The 15162-nt window shown below is 41.0% G+C and overlaps 1 protein-coding gene across 1 annotated transcript in view; it reads right to left on the minus strand.

Annotated features, from left to right (window-relative positions):
* Positions 1–4702: 4702 nt before the first annotated feature.
* Positions 4703–15162, minus strand: part of LOC137286571 (ubiquitin carboxyl-terminal hydrolase 25-like) — a 43082-nt gene continuing 32622 nt past the window's right edge. Inside the window, exons 16-24 of the mRNA XM_067818510.1 lie at positions 14524–14752; positions 12429–12602; positions 11995–12146; positions 11228–11412; positions 10621–10705; positions 9011–9090; positions 8546–8672; positions 7963–8149; positions 4703–7151 (exon numbers count right to left, since the gene is read on the minus strand). Coding sequence (XP_067674611.1) covers positions 6967–7151; positions 7963–8149; positions 8546–8672; positions 9011–9090; positions 10621–10705; positions 11228–11412; positions 11995–12146; positions 12429–12602; positions 14524–14752 — 1404 coding nt within the window. The 3' untranslated portion in view covers positions 4703–6966. The remainder of the gene's footprint in view (positions 7152–7962; positions 8150–8545; positions 8673–9010; positions 9091–10620; positions 10706–11227; positions 11413–11994; positions 12147–12428; positions 12603–14523; positions 14753–15162) is intronic.

Genomic DNA, 15162 nt, shown 5'->3' on the forward strand with positions numbered 1-15162 from the left:
CCATGACTTTATTTTGTTTGGTAACTGTTGGATGTTAAAGGGATGGATTAATTGTGAGCTCCTTTAGCGTCGAAGTTCATGTCGTTTTTGTTTGACCGAAATTATAGGCTCTTAGTACTGTGGCTGAAGAGAATACTTTCAGCGTTTTATGCATCTCTTACTGCGACCAGACACATGGTTTTGATGCAATTACAAATTCGTGTTGCACTGAACTTGCTTAGTTTTGGTCACGGCATGCCCGAGGCAAATGGTTTGATGATGTGTTGAGAGACAGCCTTTGCCAGTACAGTTACGCCTGGAGACATCCTTCGGGCGATAAGCATTTTGGGTGTTTGAGTGTGTTTTGAAGCAGGGATACTCTACAACCTCCATATAGGCTCCCTGTTTGAAGTAATGGAACAGTGAAACACGTGCAGTACGTGACGAGAGTTAACTTCGATCAACCGTACTTGTTCTCGGTTTCCCATTTACTGTGCATATCCGCTTGTCATACAACCCAACAATAAGGATTTGATCGTTGTTAGACAACTTTAATCCCGAACTGAATAAAATTGTGAGATTTAATTTTCCAAACATCAGGACAACAGTATGACGATTCGCAGCCTTAATCTCACTTTGGTCGATTTACGTTTTCGCCTTTATCGGTACACTGTCAGAGGAAACAGACTGTAGTATTGACGTTATGAATTTATTACACAGGGCACTCCACTAGCCGGTGTTTGTACATGGAATATAGCAATGACATCCCAGACATATTAGTCACTTTCTTCTGTAGAAGTCCGAGTTTGCTGATAAACTAACCCGTTGATACCTCAATAATTTCATGACTATGTGTGATGCATGTAGTAAAACCCTCCAGGTAACTACATAGCGTCCAAATGAAGAACACTGCCAAGGGCCATGTCTTTCCCATTCAATGTGAATCTCACAAGACAAAGACAAAAAGTGATATCAATGAACAATAATGATTTATTGAACAGTTGGCTTGTTTAATCTTGTCGTTTTTAATGTTTTTGATAACAACCATATCACAGATAGACTTACACAAGAGAAAGATATAGCCGTATTCGTCAGGTCTCTGAAGACAGCAATCAACCACCATAGACCTTTCGAAACACACCAAGAGGCCATACTTACTCATATAACCCAGCCTCATCAAGAGTTTTCGAACTAAATGGTCCAAATTATTCTAAACCAAATGTATTCAAATAAACTATCCACCAATAGTTGAAGGAAACAGAGAGTCCCAAGACATGTGCTCAACTTGACTTCCATCACAGACTAAGAAATCTCTGTCACGGCCTGTGAGAGAGCTTTCATTAACTCAAGTTAGTTACTGAGATTCATAATTCATACAAAATATCAGAGGTGGATATGATTCAAGATACAATTTGCGGTGGTGCATGATCCAGTGACCAAATTTTGAGATTTGGGCTCATCCAATGCAATATCAGCACTTTTCATAAGCGCTACTTACAGACAGAGCAGTACAACCATCCTAAGATCAATGTTGAAGGTGCAAAGTTTCAAGTTGAAGTTACATGTAGGTAACAGCTAGAATCATTGAAAGTTGCATGCCGAGGTTACTCAGTACTAGGATTGACCACTACTGAAGTTGAAGTGACACTATCATAACAAGAACCATGACAGGTATCTAGGCAACCCAAGACTGTGGAGTGTTTACTTTGATAAATGTCTTAATAGTCTCAAAATAGTTGTATGCAAAATCAGAAAAGAACACTTCAGAAATATTACTCCTTGAACTCAGATTAGACAAATTCTCTATTCTCTTGTTAACACAAAATCAAAGTCACAAAGTATCTTGCAATGTACTAGTACAAACCTCTGCTTTACGGATGTGATATTAATGATTAATTCATTTGTATTGCACCCGTTGCAGCTATATGTAAAACGTGCTATAGGGCCATAGTGTCCTAAATACTGTAAAACTTGGAGACTGAACACCTACATCAAGCAACATCACAAGCACAAAAGTAGATGTCACTGTTCTTATTCAGGGTGCAGCTTACTTAAGGCAAGTTGTTTACATAAAATACCTAGATTTGGAAAATGTAAATGGTGTTAGTGAAATGTCTTCGAATAACAAAAGTGACTGCCCCTACACCTGCTTACATTCTCAAAATATGCTGATGTCTGAAACTACTTACAATGTGCATGTTTAGTTTGACGCCGCACTCATCAATATTTCACCCATATGGCGGTACAACCTGTGTGCACTATCCTGAAAGCGTCAACCCATATCAATATGACTGTGGATCTTATACTACCTCAACCATATTAACTGAATTGAGAGCCATATAATATTCAATCAAAATTACTTTGATGTGAACATTTTGTAAACATTTTCCTTTGTCAATATGATTCACAATAATCCCAATACAATAGAAATATACAATATGTGTCAATCCTTGTACGTCTGTATGTCTATATGGTAACAGGGCTAAGAATCACCTGCACCCATCATTATTGCTAAACTAAGGCCTTCTTTTCCCAAATCTTACCAGTTTTACACATCTGGCACTTGAAATGGATATACATTTATCTACTTAACAGTTTTCTTGAATTATCTCATCTTGGTCTGGATACCGAATTCCACATGAACATGATAAATTTATACAAAGACAAGCCAGCATAACACGCATCAGTAATACATACTCAAAGGCAATGTAACAGATTGTATAAAATTTAATGACTATTGATGGTGATCAACAGTCACACTAAACATTTTACTTACAGCTTTCCTGAGCTCATTGACAGTCAGCTAATAGAAATTCCTTTTGTACATCTCTGACAAGGAATTAAAGTAACCAAATTTTTCAAAATATCATACATAACATATTTTGTCAAAGAATTTACTTACAGATTTATGTTAACTGAATTGGGAAAAGTTTCAAAATCCTCTGATTCAGGGGCTGAAAGGTTACTGAGCACCTGTTTACATTGTTCAGGTTATGACACTATGAACAATGATGCAGCGATATCAGTCAACTTGGCATGGACAGAAAGTACTAACGGATGAGAACCTCTCTTGTAAATCCCCCCATACATCATAGCGAAAACAATCCGACCCGTGGCTGTATAAGCAAGGCAATCCATTCACACAGCAGTCTAGTTGCAGCAGCCTTGATGACCAGGCCACATGTGCTTCTAGGAAAATCTTCACATTAACAAAGATACCATCAATGTTACCTTTGCCTTTCAGTATAACTTACTGACAATGAATTCACTTGAAACCCCCATTGGATGGAATGAAATATCAGCAAGTCTAAATGGAAACGAAAAAATAATATATCCTAGTTAATATCAAATGTGAGAGCTAGATATTTCTGAGGTTATAAAAAATACCAACATACCTGTTCATGGCAGAATAATCAGTTTCAAAAAGCGAAAAGAAAGTAACTCTCAGGAAATAAGCGCACTTCATGAAAAGCAGCCATCTCTCTTTCTCTGAGAACCTAAGTATTTTTCTTAGATGGAAAAGGCCTTACAAATAATGCCGAAAGAGAAAAAAGGTGATGATCACAAATGTATGCATATTTGTGAAAATATACAAAATAAACAAAAGAGAAGATTGGTTGTCTCCTTTCTTCAAATATGGAGGGGTTGTCACCCTTTCTTCAAATATGGAGGAGGGGTTGTCTCCCTTTCTTCACATACAGGGATCAGAAGTCTCCCTTTCCTGACATGAAGAGGACAGTTGGTCTCCCTTCCTCCACAGTCCTAGAATGGCCACCAGGTACAGTATTTACACTGATGTCATGCTGCAGAATATATATACACTTCAAACTTTGTTCATGATCATAAATAATATGTATATATACATTGTTATCTACACTGCTGAGGAACGTGTGAGATCAACAGCAGGCTGAGAAAGAGTAAGCTGAGACAAGAGCCTGTTTGAGCCTAGAAAATATACATACTTAAAAGCAAAGTCACAGAAGTTATCAAATATGTTCCACTTTACAGCAGATGAGTCTTTTTTCCCTTCCAAACTTGTTTTCTATTCTATGACTCAAAGTTAAGGATAGTGCGTCAAGAAGGCAGAGGTTCAAATTCATGAAGCAACATCTCTAGTCAATGGATGAATCTGACTCTATCTTTGACCTATCTATATCTGAGATGAAGTAAACACAAAATGAACAAACAGAAACATTAATATCAAGTCCCAACCGTTCTCTTTAGTTTGAAATAACGGAAATAGCCTGTAATAGGAGAGTGCTTTCAACCTGATTTGATGTTTGTAGTGGACTAAAGTAGAACCTTGTCACAGCTTAACCTTTCAGAAAAAGGGAATAGTCTGTGTGAATGATGAAACATTGTCACAAATTCTCCTCAGAAACAAAGGCACATAACAAGCTTGATAAAGGTTTTCAGTGAAAGATACTTTCTGACTTGGTGATTAGAAAATAACAAAAAAATCACAAGACAATGCTGTGTGGACAGAAATACGACTCTACCCAAACACTGGCACTTCATTATGACGTGTTCAGGGTCATTCCTCATGAAATGTTTGTATCTGCTCAACATGCACACTTACATCACTCAAAGGAAGTTACGAATCACCTGATTTCTATATATTATCCAACCTACAATGACAGCACTGTAATATGAACAAAACATGGATGTTATCTTTCGCCGAATAGTATTAGTGTGTAACCATGAACAGGGAAGAGATGTACCATTTTTGCTTATGGACCAAACATATCTTTATTCACATTGCTCGGACTGAAATTACTGACACACAGCTGACTGTGAAGGTGAAGGAATTGTTTTTCATACAATCTCACTAAATTTGATCTTCTACCCACATCGGCAAGCACAGAGCTGAAAAACCTTAACACGAGCAGAGGAAGCCTGCATATCAGATGCCTCTCACATATCCAAGGGACACAACTTTGGCACAGCAAGCAGTTGTGCTTCAAACAACATGGTGACCTGTGCGCCTTGGAGTATGTTCTTGTGAAACAAAGTCAATCCAAAATGGACTCATACTTCCTTCTAACCAGGTTTTTGAGAAGATGTGACTTTTTGTCTCTATAACTATAAACTATAGGAGATGATGCAGTAAAAACAATTATTACGAAACTGTCAGATTCTCAATGAACAGCTATCTGTCTAACATAGGATCTATTTGTTGTGGCCTTCAACATGTCAACTGATAAATGAGTGATTGCAACAACGGGGAGCAAAATAAACAACGGGTTAAAACTTGTCCAGACAGTGATTAAAGGTGATAAATGAGGAGAAATGAGACTGCTTTCATGATGACTAATCACAACCATTGTGTAAGTAGGATCGAACCACCGACATGGGAGACGAGTATTAAAGTGAACTCCTGAATATATACATTTCAATGTAATTCCTAAAACACACAATCCCATCTCATTCTAGTCTCCTTCCATAGAGCGACCCTTGTTGCATGCTGTAGTACGAGAGTTGCTACCAACCTGCCACTGAGACCACTTTGTGGAGAGGGGGCCTGGAGAACATACACTTTCAGATGTAACATGATGATGATGATGATGATGATGATGATGATGATGATGATGTTGACAGTGGTGATCAAATGTTCACTTCTAATTTGCTCTTGAAATCTCAGGAAGATACAACACAGCACATGCATTGAAGGAAATAAATATTTAACTGAACTTTCAACCTACATAGTCAAGGAAACATGTCTCTAGTTTTTACTAAATGATTTTCAAAAGTGGAGTGGGAGAAAATCAATTTCCATAGTAGTCTCAGTGTGATGACCAGTCATAGATGTGTATTCAGTATGTAAAACGGAATTTAGAAGCAAAAATTGATACTCTCTTCCTTCCTAACGAACAGGAATTCTGCTGAAATATCCAAACCAACCAACAAACAAAAATCTAGCCTAACCGTATAGGCCTAAATTGACTTTCTTCAAGCATGATTCTAATTCAAATATCCAATACCGCAGGCTGACCTTTCCATAACTGACATTGGTGATGGTGAAAAAGAAGCCACCAGCTTCCACTCTCATGTAAGAACTGCATGTACTATATTTTCTTCTAGTTTCAGTGAAGACTAAAAAGTATTTTGAAAGGACCATATAAATCCATAACTCTAATATCCATAAAATGCTTACAACAATGAATATGATGATGATGATGATGATGATGATGAAGATGATGATGATGATGAGGAAGATGATGATGAAGACGAAAAAGATGATGATGATGATGATGATGATGATGATGATGATTAAATATAGAAATTCTGGCAATCTGGATTCACACATTCCCACAAGAGACATCTCACACCTTGGAAGAGAGCCTGAGAGCACACTTTGGTCAAAGTGAGAACTACCCTTTCCTTACAAAGAAACAATAGACGTGTGGTGGATATCAATCGTAATTAAGTAATCGTTGGTGGAGGAAGTCTTGGTGTGAATAATCTCAGCTTTTTCTCTGCAGTAGTCTTTGGCAAATAAACAGGCTTTTCTAGCAGACTCTAATGCAATGCCATAGAAGCGGTTCACCAGTGAACACAAGCTATCTTCATGTTGGTTAATTAGCACATAACAGAGTTGCTGCCACAAAGTCACACGCACATCTTTCTTCACCTTGGCCAACATGAATCAACTGAATTTTCAGGACAATTTTCCTTTTCCCTGACCCTGACCTTGACCCCACATCCACCTTGACCAGAAGTAGCTTCTGGACAATGTGTTGGTCTGTCCTATGACTTCAACTGGGCTGTCGTTCGGTCTCTTAAAGCTCACACATGGCTGTTTAAATGACATGACCTTGAACTTTTATGAGTGACCTTTGACCCTGATGATGAGTGTAGGATACATGATGATGATCTTTGACATAGGGGGTTATGTCATGTGTGCTATGCATCCCATGTTCTCACAACATCCACAACACAGGCAGATGCCGATGAGAGGAGGTGACACTTTACAGGATCTCACGTCTTCTATGTAACCTTCAACACAAGGTCAAGGTCACCCTGATTGTCTGCAGTGGCCATGATAGACTTGTACTGATAGTAGAGTTCATTCATATCTGTGATTCGGACCGATGGTGTTCTGACAGACCGTGTCTCTGATGCTGGCTCAAACAACTTTGAGAGAATCTCCTGTAACTTCTCAACTTTGTATTCTGAAAATGCAAAGCAAAACCACTGATATGTACCTTGTATCCCTGAAGCCAATGACCATGTGTTTGAAATCCATGTTTGTCCTGGCAGCGTTGATGATGGATGTTGAGATGTTTTTGACTTATGTTCCAGACATGAAATCCACATCTTTTTGAGATTAACATAATTGTTACCATGAAAATTGAAAAAAAATATAATTGCCAAAACTCTCTACATACAATTTATATCACGTCTGATGTGACACAAGAACCTGAAGTGATGTAAGCCTCAGACATTTAACAGTTAAGTGTCCTCCATCATTGCATTTGTACTTGGCTGTCCCTTGAGTGAGTGAGTTTAGTTTTACTCCACACTCAGCAATATTCCAGCTATATGGCGGTGGTCAGTAATCAATTTAGGACCAGACAATCTAGTGACCAACAACTCGAGCATCAATCTGTGCAACTGGGAACCGATGACATGTGTTTACCAAATCAGTGAGCCTGACCACCCAATCTGGTTACTCGCCTCTTACGACAAGCATAGTCGCCTTTTATGGCAAGCATGGGTTGCTGAAGGCCTAGGCTGTCCCTTGAAGCCTTAGAATCATTATGACAGATTGAGTGACAGATTGAGTGAAGAGTGAGTCTTGCTTTTCGTTGGTTTTAGCAATATTCCAGCAACATCATGGAGGGGGCATTAAAAATGGACTTCATACATTGTACAAATGTGGGGAATTGACCTCAGGTCTCAGGTGGTACGAGTGAACACTTAAACCATTAGGCTACCTTATTGCCACTATTATGACAGACTGACATGAAGAAGTTCTCTCACCATCAAGGTCCTGCCCCAGGAATGAACACCACCTTTCCCTCATCTCCTCAGCAGAAGCTGTGTCATCAGAAAAGCCAGACAGGAAGAGAGCTGGCATAGAAGGCAGCACCAGATCCATCATTGTCGTCAACATCTCGGAGATATCGTCCTCGGCTTCAAACATCTGAGCCGACCAGGCATTTAGTTTCTGTGGAAATGAACATGACATGTCAACTCAATCTTGAATGACAGATGACTTCCTCAGTATCATTACTCAACAGGGTTAAGAGTTGTATTATCCAGAAAACAAAAAGCAAATCACTACAGCCAGTACAGAACAATTGTGTTCTGTCTCAAACATGCTGGAAGACAGGAAAATGATGTTTACCACACATGGGGGAATGTAGTGTGGTTCATATTATGTGACACCAATATAACAGTGTTTTGCTTGATACTAGAGATCCAGAGAATTCAAAGAATTCCCTTGCTATTTACTCATTCTCCAATCCTGGCTGGACCTACTTACTAACATCTAAGCACTCCCTCTAGTAGAAGGCCACAAGCAGTTTATTCATTCTCAGATGCTGGCTGGATACTGACTCACCTCTAAACATTCTCTCTGGTAGAAGGCCACAAGCTGCTTACTCATCCCCAGGTTCTCACTCTTGCCCTCGATCACCTCTGTGTTGTAATGCCACGCTATGTTAAAGTAAGGCATTGCTTCTGCAAACCTGCAACACAACACAACAGCTGTAGTCTTGACCTTCACCAAAACAAAATGTTACAGACATAGTGTGTGTAGTGAGTGTGTCATACTCGGACTACTGAACACAGTAACATGTTATATTTGGGATTACACTTTCATACACCTTCTCGTTCATCACTATCTGACATGATATATATCACTCTAACACAGTCTACTGCTGCATTCCGATTGTTATAGCAACATCATGGCAAGGTGGAACAGACCAAACCAGACAATAAAGTGATCAATATTGCAAGCACCGATCCATGTTATAGGTGTTCATTAACACAGTATCAAATGACTTGCAGACCAAGATTAACTTACCTTTCTTTGTAATAGGCTTCTAGACCTTTAACAAACAGGTACACCACTTCCCTGAACTGATGGTATTTCCGATGCCAGGCCTGAAACAGAACACTCATCATACAGCCTGTTGTTTCAAGAGGGCCTTGCAGGTGTTATCGTGTGGCATGGTGTGTGGTGCAGTATGGATTCAGTGTGGTGTGTGGCGTGCATTGTATGAGGTGTGTGGTGTGGTGTGGTGTGGTGTGATGTGGTGTTGTGTAATGTGTGGTGAAGTGTAGTGCGGTGTGACTGTGGTGAGGCATGTGGTGAAGTATGAATGCATGGTGTTAGATTAGGGCGTGGTGTGAGGTGAGTGGTGTGACTGTGGTGGTGTATGTGGTGAAGTGCGGTGTGGGGTGAGAGCGTGGTGAGGTGACTGGTATGGTGTGGTGTGAGGTGAATGGTGTGTTGTGACTGTGGGTTTGCATGTGGTGAAGCATGGTGTGAGGTGAGTGGTATGGTGTGAGGTGGGTGTGAGGTGAGTGTGTGGTGTGAATGTGGAGTGATGTGGTGTGGGGTTGGTGTGTGCTGTGAGGAGAGTGGTGTGGCGTGCATTGTATGAGGTGTGTGGTGTGGTGTGGTGTGGTGTGGTGTTTGGTGTGGTGTGACTGTGGTGAGGCAGTGGCTGAGGGCATGGTGTGAAGTGAGTGGTGTGGTGTGGTGTAGTGTTTGGCGTGGTGTGACTGTGGTGGGCAGGGGGTGAGCACATGGTGTGTGGTGTGGTGTGGTGTGGTGTGGTGTGGTGTGGTGAGTGGTATAAGATGAGGGTGTGGTATGATGTAGAGTGGTGTGACTGTGGTGTGGCATGTGGTCAAGTGTGGTGTGAGGTGAGTGGGGTGGTGCGAGGTGAGTGGTGTGACTGTGGCGTGGCAATGTGGTGAAGTGTGGTGTGGGGTGAGAGCGTGTTTTGAGGTGACTGGTATGATGTTTGGTGTGGTGTGACTGCAGAGAGGCATGTGGTGAAGTATGGTGTGAGGCGAGTGCATGGCGTGAGGCGTGAGGTGATGCATAGTGTGACTGTGGAGTGATGTGGTGTGGGGTGGGTGGGTGCTGTGAGGAGAGTGGTGTGGTGTGGTGTTTGGCATTGTGTGACTATGGTGAGGCAGGGGGTGAGTATGTGGTGTGATGTGAGTGGTGTGGTGTGACGTAGAGTGGTGTGACTGTGGTGAGGTATGTGGTGAAGTATGGTGTGTGGTGAGCAGTGTGGTGTAGTGTGGTGTGGTGTTTGTCATGGTGTGACTATGGTGTGGCATGTGAAGTATGGTGTGGCATGACAGAGAGAGGTGTGGTGTGGTGTGGTGTGGTGTGGTGTGGTGTGGTGTGGTGTGGTGTGGTGTGAAATCAGGTGAACATCACTTTTAATTTTACAACACTTACACAGCTACGTGCCTGAGCGATTGTGTACATATTATTGTCACATCCTGTTACATATTAGTACCAAAGTCAACATTGAATTTAACCACAGCAGGTAACGTCAAAATATCCACATCCTAAACATGGCAACTGTGGTCAGTTAAAATACATTGTACCATGGCTTAAAATAACATTTTAAAACTGGAAACACATAATGTTTATCCTCTTTGTTATACCTCATGAAGTCTTAAACCCTGCTCGCCCTTCTCTCTCTGGATGTTTGTCATCATCTCCTGAGCTGCTGCACGTAAAGACTTCGTTCTGCAACACAAGGAGGTTTTACTTCTAAATAGCTTTGTGTATCTTCAGTAAAGTCACCAATTCTAAACACTAAAGGATTCTCACCAAAAATCCAATTAGTCTAATCGGGTAACAAGCAAGCAATACTGAGAACGTGAAAACGACTGACAAAGAGCAGGTATCTGCAGAGTGTTCTTTGAGCCCTGTATTGTTCAATGCCCAAACCTCTGTAACATCATTACCTGTGGACTTTGATTTTTCACAAAGACTATCATTAGTCTTGTACGTATGTTTAACACTGCCTCGTGCCATACAATATTTGCATCTAGTTGAAGCATGCTTGACGTTATAACAAGGCCACATTGTCACTTGATGGATTCTTCCCACATGAGATATTCAACTATTTTCAGGACTTATTAGTATACTTGACAGCAAAAGAAATGCAACTACGTCTTTTTGTCAAGTTTCTTAATAGAAGACATAAACATGAACGCTTACTTTGAAACTTGCGTTTCTTTTCTGTTCAGTATAGTTACTACTCACCTCTGTTCAGTGTCCAGCCTATTCAGGAACGTGATCTGTTCTAGCAGAACCCACTTCAGCGTGTCCTCATCTGTTCCATTCATGAACAGATACAGGCTCACCATCCGCAGCCTCAGGTCATCAAGGGGCTTCTTGGGAAACTGTTTCTCCAACTTGGCCAGACTCCTCAGTTCGCCCATAATGATCTGAAGATGGAAGGCCGACATACTGATTAATCTCATGAATTGGGCAAGGATGTGAGAGGATGTAAGGCAGAGTGAGTGAGTGTGCCTGAGTTTGTTCAGAAAAGAAAGCGAAAGAATGACTTGTCATTTTGATAGTTGCAAACACAATCCATACCTTGGATTCAAAACCACACTTCAGGGGTTCCAGTAAACTGCTGTCATGACAATTGCTGGGCTAAAACCACCGTTGACATTCCTACTACCTAATTCATTCAGTAGCCAATCAAATTCTACACTATCTACTGGGAATACCTGTATTTAAACCCTGGGCTTAAACGTATGAAGACGCGCAATATTTTTATAAAATGAAAAGAACCAGGTTTCTTTAAAACTCTACAATAAGGTAACTGGTCAATAAATTCAACCTTTAAAATTACATAATGGGTAAATCAAAATTTAGGCCCATAGGATTAAATACAGAAAGAAATCCTGTGTATGAACCAGTATGGGCCAGTAACCTTAGCTAACAAAGTCTGTATATCAACACTGAAGTCGAGTAGAAATGATGTCTTCCAATGTCCACACAAGACAGTTGTGACTTACACTCTGCAACAGCTCCCCGGGAGGCTTGGCACCGCTCATCTCCATCATGTTGATCACAATGCTGAGTGTGTCTTGCATGGCCAGCTGGGCATGGACAACGGACAGGTTGATACGTTGGGACATGTGTACTGTCTGAGTGCCCGTTGTTTGTGCTGAAATAAAATAGCAATAGTATATAGTTGTGAACTGTGGACTGGGGGAAGGGGTAGTGTAACTGATGCTCTGAACCAGTCACTGTAATGTTAGAAGCTAAAGACAAGAAACGTTTAGTTGAAACCACGTATTTACAGTGACTTCACACAACTCATGTAGGGAACTAAAGTCTGGTAATTATTTTGGCAGCATGAAGAACTAGGACACACTGCCTTGATATGGTGTACCTGTTCATTTGATAGTGAGGAATGTAGTCACCTGTTAACCCATGTTTCTCTCACCTGGCTTGTCACCTCGCATCCTGTGGTCAGCGACCTCAGAGTCTCCACCCACTTTCTTCAGTGCCATCTCTCTGTCCCAGTCCTCCAGTTCTTTTCCAAACTTCTTGTTGTCATCCATCACCTGATCGGCGAGGTCTGGAGGGAGGGCCTCCACCTGCTCTGTACGCTGCTTCCCTGGAACAACAAGGGCACAGTGAACATCTGTCTAGCCAATATTTTTGCATTGACGTACACCATATCAATGCTTCACTCATGAAAATATGTACCAATGAATATCACTCTCATTCTTTTATCAGTTGTGTTTGTTGTTTAATGCCTAACTCAGCAATATACTTCACTATATAGCAGCAGTCAGTAATTACTTGCATTTGGACAGACAATGAAGTGATCAACAGCATGAGCATCAATCTACAGAGCTGGGTCACTATGACATATAAACCTGAACAACAGATCCGGTTAAATGCCTCTGCAGACAACCATGGGTTGCTGAAGACCAATTCTAACCTGGATCTTCACAAACTCTTTCATCTGTAATTTGCTATGACCCTAAGTACACTGGAAACTGCTGCTGCACATAGAAACCTTATGTTGTTGTTATGGTCACAACATGTCAGAGACAAGCAAGCTGGATGCAATTGGTACTATTTCTCAGAGATTAAAGAATGACCTTGCTAAGTTATTTCTGAACACAATGTTGAGAAACACCACACTGAAATGTTCTAGACGTATTTTGATATACAGTCGAAACCCAGCTTATCTGGACGTTTGGGTTTCACTCGAAAATCGTCCGGATAGCAAGATGTCCAGTTAACTAGATCAAACAAGCAAAATGTGAAAATTAGGAGAAAGCAAAAAATTTTCATGTACGTATATCAATAAATCAACAGTCAACATTAAGAACAGTGAATCATCATAACATATAAGTGTACCGATAATACATGCAAGGCGGAACGCAGGTTACCATTTGTCTGGTTGTCTCGGATGTAATCATGTAGCGTGTGGAGTTTCAGATGGTAAGTTAGATGAAAAACATAAATCGATGACGAAAGTTTCTATTTTGCCAACTGCATATTCTTTTTTCTAAATTTTAAATGCCCTAAAAACACATGACATCGTGTTGAACTTATGCTGTCTGCAGAAAGTAAACTTCCGGACGGGATCACATGACTTGGATCATGTGGCTGGCTATTTTTAACTTACATCGCGACAGATAGCAGGGGTCGATTTATAAGTGTTATATACAGTACAATTACAGTGTACATAACCTTAATCCTACTTAACATGTGTTTTTGTTACTGATAAGATGTCCTCACATGCGCAAAATCCTAATGAACAACCCGAGTGACAAGCGTCACTAGTGTTTTGATGGCTAATTAATCAATTCACACCAAATGCCTTCCGATAGACTAAGACTGTAAACGGTATTGATGTGACACAAACACATGCACAGATCTCTCCGTCCGGATAACTGGATCATTTTTCAATGGAAATCTATAGGAATGGTTTGAAAATTCGCCATTAGGTTCCGAAAGAGCAGGGTCCAGTTAAGCGAGAACAATTAATGAACGTAAGTTTCGTTTCACATAAAATCGTCCGGAAGACAGGGTTTCCAGATCTGTGGGGTCCGAGTCAACAGGGTTTGACTGTATTCAGTATTTTGAACAGTGCCATATGAGCAATACTGAATCTGCAGTACCTATTAGACACTGACACTGTCTTTCTAAGCCCCTTGAAAGTCCAGGTTAGAACTGATCTTCAGTAACCCATGCTTGTAACAAGAGGCGACTGGGTGATCAGGCTAGCTGACTTACTTGACATATGCCTTCGGTTCCCAAATGTGCATATCGATGCTTGTGCTGTTGATAATTAGACCGTCTGGCCCTGACTAGATCATTTACAGACAGGCGCCTTAGAGCTGGGATACTGCTCAGTACTGCGTAAAACTAAACTCACTCATTCCTACTCACTCACTTTCTTGGATATATTTTCACAATTGCTCATCATGAGACTGCAGCATCACTTTGAATCTGGAATACTTCAATAACTACAATCATTTCAACAATGTCACAACTAGGCACTATGGACCACAACCTACCTTCCAACGCCTCCAGTCTGCTACGGTCCACATACATGAGGCAGTAGGCACTAGCATTGTGGTAGCCTCCCATGCTCTCCTTCTCCAACTCTTCCCAGGATGACTCGGACACTGTGATGTCGTTAAACTTGAGCCACTTCTCTCTGGTCAGGTCGTAAATGTAGGCCCAGTAGTGACCTGATGCCGCCTGACCCTCGTGAACCAGCACAGCATGCAGGTGGTAGGGAAACTGGGGAAAAAATCCATCTGTTATACCAGCATCCTGGAATATGTCAGGGATATGTCTGGGACATCAAACTGGGGAAAAAATCAGTCTTTTATACCAACAAGCTGGGGCATGCCTGGGACTTCAAACAGGAGAACAAATCAGTCTGTTACACCAACATCCTGGGATATGTCTGGGACTTCAAGCGGAGGAACAAAAGTAGTATAGGGAATAGTGATTCTAAAACACTTTCAAGAAATGCCTCTACAAAGCCTTATTTACTAAATAAGGCTTTGGTTGGGTCATTAGCTCTTGCTACTATTACCCCTACTACAAAATTACTGTGCCTTGGTAGGAGGTAATACTGTGCCGTACGGTACGATCAATAATTCTTCTCTTACAAATCCCCTACCCGGCCCATCCCTCAAGTAGTA

Source organism: Haliotis asinina, chromosome 1 (assembly GCF_037392515.1).
Source record: "Haliotis asinina isolate JCU_RB_2024 chromosome 1, JCU_Hal_asi_v2, whole genome shotgun sequence".
Lineage (NCBI taxonomy): Eukaryota > Metazoa > Mollusca > Gastropoda > Lepetellida > Haliotidae > Haliotis > Haliotis asinina.